The following is a 7271-nucleotide window of genomic DNA, read 5'->3' as shown; positions in this document are numbered from 1 at the left end:
ATCTAGGAATTTTTCTTGAACCATGCCATAAAGTTCAAGAGATACTAATCTTTTAATAAATATGTGGGGATTACTGAAAGATTCAGTTAAAACTGCACAGTATATACACCACTGTTGATGAGTAAGCAATCCAAAATATTCTGAAAATGTCAATCTTAAAATGAATTTTGGTTTGAAATAAAAATTGTGAACAAACCTTTCATAAATAAGACTTTCTTTCCTAAGCTATTTCTTTGTTCTTCTTTTTAACATTCAAATCTTGTACTCGTGCCACTCATTTAACGTTTGATATCATAGTTGATAAAGATTTAAAGCCTAATTCAAACACAAATCCTTTGCTTATATTTTCAGAACGTATAAGGAAGAAAAAAAAAAAAAAGAATAACAGACAACAGAGACACCACAGAAAATTTGAACCACAGCACTAACAGGCTTCTAGGTCAAGTCTGTGTGTGTCACCCAGTTCCTCGCTAAGCAAGTGGACACAGGCACCCAATGTTACTGGGCATCCAACGCTACTCCTGAAAAACAACAGGAGCCCGCGTCAGAAGCCGGCCTGCTGCTCCAACTACAAAACGTGCCTCAGCTGCACCAACAGCGTGCCCCTAACAGGGCAGGGTGAGAAGGCAAAAGCGTGCCCCGCGCACAGCCCCGTGCTGCCCAGGCATTGCTACGGGCCTGCTGTCCAAGGAGCACTAAGAGAGGCCTCTCTACCCCTTCAAGCGGCTGAACTCACGGGCTCGGGCCCCTTGGAGAGAAGCGAGAACGTCAGCCCCTCAGAAAGGGACTCGGAACGGACAGAAAGGGCTCAGGGCCGGACAGACACCACGGGCCCGGCACCTCCCGCCCGCCGCCCCGCGCTTACCATGGCGACGCACTCACGGCCACATCACACTTCCGGCGGGTGCGGGGGGAAGCGCCGGCGCCCTTCAGGGACGGGCCGAGGAGGGGCGGATCGCTCTCATTGGTGGAGAATGCCCAGAGAGGGCGGGACGAGGGGGCAACGCGCTTCGCTGATTGGCTGCCGCTCGACGGCGCGGCGGCCGTGTCGTGCGGGCGGAAGCGGCGCACGGCGGAGGCGCGGCGGGACGGAAGGAGGTGAGTGCGGGCGCTCCGCCCTCACTGCCGGCCGGCCGGCGTCGTGGTCCGGTCCTGAGTCCGGGTTCGTCGTTTCGGAAGTGGCACTGTGGGGCGGGGGCGGCCGTTGCTGCTTCTAGTACTTGTCGAACTGGCGTACCCCTGCTTTGAGCGTCAGGGGAATGCGGTTGTGCCTCAGGTACTTTGAGCAGCACGAGGTGGGCAGTGCCTCTCTGCATTGGCTCTTTTCCTTTTTTCTGTCTCGGTGAAGACCACCTGTGTGGTGCTGGGGTCACAGAGCCATGCTGACAGTGCTTGGATAAAGGCCCTTGTCATGACCGTGTTTCCCATAACTGAAGAGCCCAATTGATTAAAAGATCCTAGTAGTTCATGTTGCTGTTGTCACTTTATTGTCTGTAAGGGAAGCTGTTAAAAATATGTAGTGATTTTACATATTTGGTAAAGCTGACTTTGAAAGCTTAGACCCTGCCAATCACACCATTCAGAAGCAGCAGACCTTGTTTTGGCTCACTGTGAAAATCATGCAGCATTTTCAGTTTAAACCAAGCCTGGGATTTTTTTTCCCCTGCTCCTCGTTGGTTGGTTATGGTTGCTTTGTTCCTTCATTTTTATTTTAATTTTCTTTGGAGGTTTACATTTGGGCCTGTCAGGGACTTCAGTAAAGCCAAGGCTACATGTGTTGTGACAAGTTGTGTGGAAGAACCTTGCTGTGGCTGTTCTGTGTGTGCAGTGACGTGTTGCTGTCACAACCGATTTCTGAATGTTTATGAATGATCTTGTGGCTATTCTAGGGAAGCAGCTTTAGCAGGAGGGTTGGACTGGATGATCTCCAAAGGTCCCACCCAACACCTATGATTTTATGTAGTTGCTGTGGGATGCTGCAAGATAACGGGGTCATTTGTACAGAGTATGCTTTTGTAATGGAATCATGGTTTTATTCCATTAAAATTCTTGAAACCAACTGAAAGAAACATAGGCAGTGGAAGAACAAGTTGACTTGCAGTAGCAGCTTAGATAACTGCAATTTTGAGTTGCAGAAGTATAAAGTCTTTGGAGTTGGAAGGGACTTTTAAAGGTTATCTAGTCCAAATGCTCTGCACTGAGCAGTGACTTTACAGCTAGATCAGGGTGCTCAGAGATGGCTCAGCCTTGTCTTGAGCATCTCCAGGGATGTTTTTCACCACCGCTCTAGGCAAACTTGTTAATATGCAGAACGTTCTAAAAGCGGCCTGACTATCTAGTGTAACCTGATATTAGTGTGTTTGATTTTTCACATTTACTTTAGTTAGAATTCAGTTAAAGTGGTTACAGGTAAGCAATGAGCAGTTAAGCCTCTACTGACTACCAAGATTCTAAATTTTAGGAACAGTAATACTTTTGAACTTTTGTGTCTCTGTGCTGGAAAAAGAAAACAGGTTTGGTTTTCCTGTTTTGTTGCACTTCTGGTTCCTCAGTGTGAATTAGTTACTGAAATGGAAACATTGCATATGCCTCTATAGAGGAAACTGCAGTGCTTAGTTTTTACTTATGGTATAGTCAGGCCTGCTTCCATGTGGTCACCTAACTTTCTCTAGCTCTGTAATTCTGTTTGTGGGTGTGCTCTTTATGGTAGTTCTTTTTTTATGTTGTTTTTTTTCGTTTGTTTGTTTTTTAATATAATGTTATCTACTGTGATAGCTTATAATAAGCTTGCTTACTGCTCCATTGCAGGTCTTTTAAATAAAACACTTTTTGTTTACCTGAGCTATTTTATTTTTGAATGAAGGTCCCATCACTTCTATTTGGAATAGAATTTTCACTGATTATGTGCTGTTGTAGAATGCTTTCAGCAGAATATTTTGCTCTTTTGGAGAAAAATGCTATTTGATATTCATTATCATCCTGTGGGACCTTGCTGTTATTTGAAAGATAGCACGTCAAGCATAACAGTGTTCTTTGGGATAATGCTATGGTACATAGAGGGTACTGATTGAAATAAATATAATTTTGAATGGAAATATTCCAGTTTTCCTTGTATTTTTTTCTCTTCATCAAGATACTTTCATGGAAAGCCAACTACAAGTGTCTGAGATAGAAAGGTTGATACCGTCTATGAAAATTGAGTAGTTAGGCAGATATTTTTTGGTGCCACTAACAGATGAGAAATTTTGATCCTTGTGGCTTGTTTCCTATGAGTTTAAATGTTAGATTGTAGCACAGGAGTTTCAAATAAAGTGCCATGTGCTCTTGAGAAGTAGGAGGAATTGTGAGGAATTTAGGGTGAAGTTTTCAATATATCAAACGTTAATTTGTCATTAAGGTTAATAGGATACAGCTGCGATTTCTTCACTGTTTTGTTTGGCAGAACAATTTGTAGTGCTTGCCCTTATTACAGGGAAAGTGTAAAATAATGTATATGCACATTTTAATTTTGAACTGGACTAGTTTCACTGAAAAATGAAGTTTTTTGACATCTAGAAAGTTACTGTAGAGTACTATTTCTTCGCCAAATGGTCCAGAAAGTGAGCCTTTTTGCAACAAAAAGTATGTAAGAGTTACTGAAGGATATATGATATCATGTTGGCACAAGCTAAGGTAAAATTAAAAAGAGAACCACTAAACAAATTACTGTTGTTTGCTAATCTAGCCCAGACAAAGCTGATAAATGTAACTGGCAAATCTTACAGGAAATTTTCCAAGTTGAAAAAATATTTTTATTATGTGTGTGCCTAGGAGCCTCTGGTGTTATTCTTCTGAGACATACTAGTAATCACATGAAAGATTATTTCATTAAGTACCACCAAACTTACAGAGTTTGGAAAGTCACTGGAGTAACAGAAACAGTTCTACACCTTAGCTGCAGACGTCTGGGTGAGTTTTGAGGCTGGCCTTGTAGGAAGGGTTGTGTTCTAACAGAGCAGACAGAGCAGAGACTGTAGAATAAGTGAAAAAGGATACTGATCCTATGTGATTTTAAGAGTGTAAAGACTGAAAACTTTTGTGTTCTTGATCTAGACATCAGACATATTACTTGCTATTTTGGGGTGGAAAAATTAATGCAATTAGAAGAAGAGTGAGGCTGTACATCCTATCACAGGCTGCATTTGTTTTTAAAGATGAGTCAAATGATTATGAAAGGAATTGTTTGTTTACAGGTCTACAAAAGGATCTTAGATGCTACCCATCTCAGCACAGTAGCCGGAAAGGAAATAGGGACCATGGGGCTTTCCAAATGCAGTCAGCTGTGTCAGGCTTATGGTAGAAACTTCACAAAAACTTCAGGAGAGGTTTGTCTTGACTGAGCTAGCGACAGAAGCTTAGATAGTGGTTGGAGGCAGCAAACTGTATTGTGTGGGCTTATATAAAATTTCGCCACCTGTGAAACCTGATGTTAAGAGTACAGCAGACAGTGGCTGTAGGCCCCGTCCCTGGAGGTGTTCAAGGCCAGATTGGATGGGGCCCTGGGCAGTCTGGTCTAGCATTAGGTGGAGTGGTTGGTGGCCCTGCGTGTGGCAGGGGGGTTGGAGATTCATGATCCTTGAGGTCCCTTCCAACCCTGGCAATTCTGTGATTCTGTGATTACATAAACTGAACAGACGTTAATTTCTGTGAAAGGTAGGCTTCAAGATCATGGAGGATAATTATTTTTGAATATAAGAGACAAGGGACTAGCGTTTGTGTGTAGCAGATATCGCATTGCTTACCTGCCTTAGCTTCTTGCAGGCAATATTAGACAGTTTGTTGTTTGTTTGTTTTCCTGTCCTGATCAGGGAAGTACATAGGTGAAAATGGCGCGTTGCAATTTACATTATTTCTTGGATCTTGTCCCGTCTCAGGAAGTTTGTTTTATTAACCTTGACTATGCTATAAATAAATACTTATTTCTCTTCTTGAAGGAACCTTTTAGGGTGTGCTCTAAATTTGTATTTATTCATATTATGATTTTCATAGTTGACAATGCAAAATAAGCAACTTTTAAAGTAGAGAAAAAATAGTGTGGATACTATATCTAAAGCTGTTCTGAAGCTGTTGCAACTGTCAAGATTTAGCTCTGCTGCACAGAGGGTCGAGTTTTTCTATGCTTGTGTATGTAAGTTAGCTTAGACTCAATGTATTTGTTCACTGTTTCATTTAGGGCAGCCACTCCAACCCTTGGCCAGGTTGCTGGTCATGACTCTGTGCTATAAAGGCAGCGGCTCTTCCCTGCATCGTCCCCAGAGCTCACAACAACCAAACATTGGTGTGCTATTGATGTTGTGTTGACTGAAACCAGAACATGGGTCTCAAAAAAAAATTAATTAATATTTATGACATCATTTTTAGTTACTACTTGTCTGACCTGCAAGTTTTCAAGGAGAATATGTAGAGTAGCAATCAGATATTTAACTCAAAAATCAGATCGTGTCTCTTTTCTGCACTTCTATAAGCCCTCTCTTATCAGAGAGAAATATTCTTCCCTCACAACCACACTTTATCATGTTATAGCTTTTTGGCAGTATGCACGGTTGTGAACAACTGTTCTCAAGGATGAAGCACATGAATAGTAAAATGTCATTAAAAAATCTGATGAAGACCTTGAGATCTCACTAAGGATTGCAACCACTGCCATTGAACAAGGATGATGCATTTTTCTCACGAAGACAAGGTCAAATTTCCAACTAGTCTTATCGTTTTGTTGTTGTTCTTTTTTTTTTTTTTTTTAATGTTTTAATAAAAACATTAAAAATCAGGATTATTTTATGTTAATGATATTGCATATTTTACGTGGGCTGCTCAGAAAATGATGTCTCTTATTCTATGATGTTGGTCTAAGACATTAGAGGCAGATGTTGGTGGTATAACAGTAGAGGTTGAACCTTCCCACCAATATCCCATTAAACAAAAAAGGGGGCATTACTTTCAAAGTAACTTCTGTATGCGCAGCCCAAGACAAATCCTCTTCACTTAGTGTGGCCCACGCAAGCCAAATGTTTGGACACCTGTGAGTTAGGGTGATGATGTGTCCTAGTGGTTTTGCTAACTTTTGTGGCTGAGAAACGGAAAGCCCAACACCATGAAGGTGAAATGTGACCCAGCATGCAGAGAAGTGTATTTTTTAAGTTATTTTTAAAATTATCTGCTTTTTTTTTGTTTGTTTTCTTCTCTGATAATTTTTATCATAATTCCATAAAAATGATATAATGTGGGAATGCAATTGCTGGAATGCAATTACCTGCTCATGCTCCTTATATTTTTTGTGTAGTAATGTACATTCTTAAGATTTCAAAACTGTGTTTAACTGGTGAAATATCAAAATTCTTCTGTGCTATGTTTTCTTATTGAGTACCTAACTGCCCTCTAAGTTCAAGTCTCAGTAGCATTTTTCTAGTGGTATGCCCCTGCTGTGTCCTCATATTAGACTGCAAATTTTACTATAGCTCAAGCTAGCATTCCTTAGTATCTGTGAGGGAAACTAACATTGAAAAGCATGCTTCCTCAGGTTGATTCCCTACCTGACACTGAATGCCTTAGGTAAGGTTTCATTTTTTGATTGCTTTTTCTTTTTTATTTTGCCTGACCCATGGTAAGAAAAAAAAAAAAAAAAAAAAAAAAAAAAGCTTGCCATGCAAAAGCATTAAGAAAACTACTAAGATAATCAATGAGTTGATATCTATGTTGATGTCAATGTTTTATGGGCTGGTTTGGCCTGGTTCTGTGACTATTGGGGTGGCGGGTCCCACCGTCCCATTCCCTGGGAGAGGAGGAAGAAGAAGGAAAAGGTACAAGGTGGGGAGATGAGCCTAAAAACAATACAGTGGCAATGTGCTAAGGGAGAAAACTAATTTGCTAAATATGATAGTGGAATGCAAGATGATTCCAATTACATTTTATTATATTGCACTGAAGTTAATAAAACAAATAATATGAGAGAGAGAAAGAGTCCAAAACCAAAGGCCTTACTCTAGTGTTGAAGGTGAGACAGCTAGGGAGCACAGACCGCAGAGATGAGCAGTAAAAGAAGGGGGACTGACTTGTGACCTGCCAGCAGTTTTATCTTTCTCTCTCCAAATAGAAAACAGAAAAGGAACAGTGAAAGTCTTCTGGGAGATGTAGTTCTTCTCTTCTGAGAATCAGGTACCCAGAAATAGTAATGATGCATGGAACTGGGGCATTAACTCTTTAACTCCCAGAGCACTACTTGATGTTATGATTTG

General features: G+C 41.0%; 1 protein-coding gene across 4 annotated transcripts in view; it reads left to right on the top strand.

Moving 5' to 3' along the window:
• Window positions 1-914: 914 nt before the first annotated feature.
• XRCC4 (X-ray repair cross complementing 4) overlaps window positions 915-7271 on the top strand; it is a 174110-nt gene continuing 167753 nt past the window's right edge. For 2 of the 4 annotated variants that reach the window (XM_090130891.1, XM_090130892.1), the window contains exon 1: window positions 915-1098. In XM_090130891.1, coding sequence (XP_089987017.1) covers window positions 975-1098 — 124 coding nt within the window. In that variant the 5' untranslated portion in view covers window positions 915-974. The other 2 variants (XM_090130894.1, XM_090130893.1) reach the window with 2 other exon arrangements.

Source organism: Phasianus colchicus, chromosome Z, assembly GCF_987193195.1.
Source record: "Phasianus colchicus chromosome Z, bPhaCol1.hap1.1, whole genome shotgun sequence".
NCBI classification, from domain to species: domain Eukaryota; kingdom Metazoa; phylum Chordata; class Aves; order Galliformes; family Phasianidae; genus Phasianus; species Phasianus colchicus.
The sequence above is the reverse complement of the archived record's forward strand: the minus strand, read 5'-3'. Positions and strand labels throughout refer to the sequence as shown.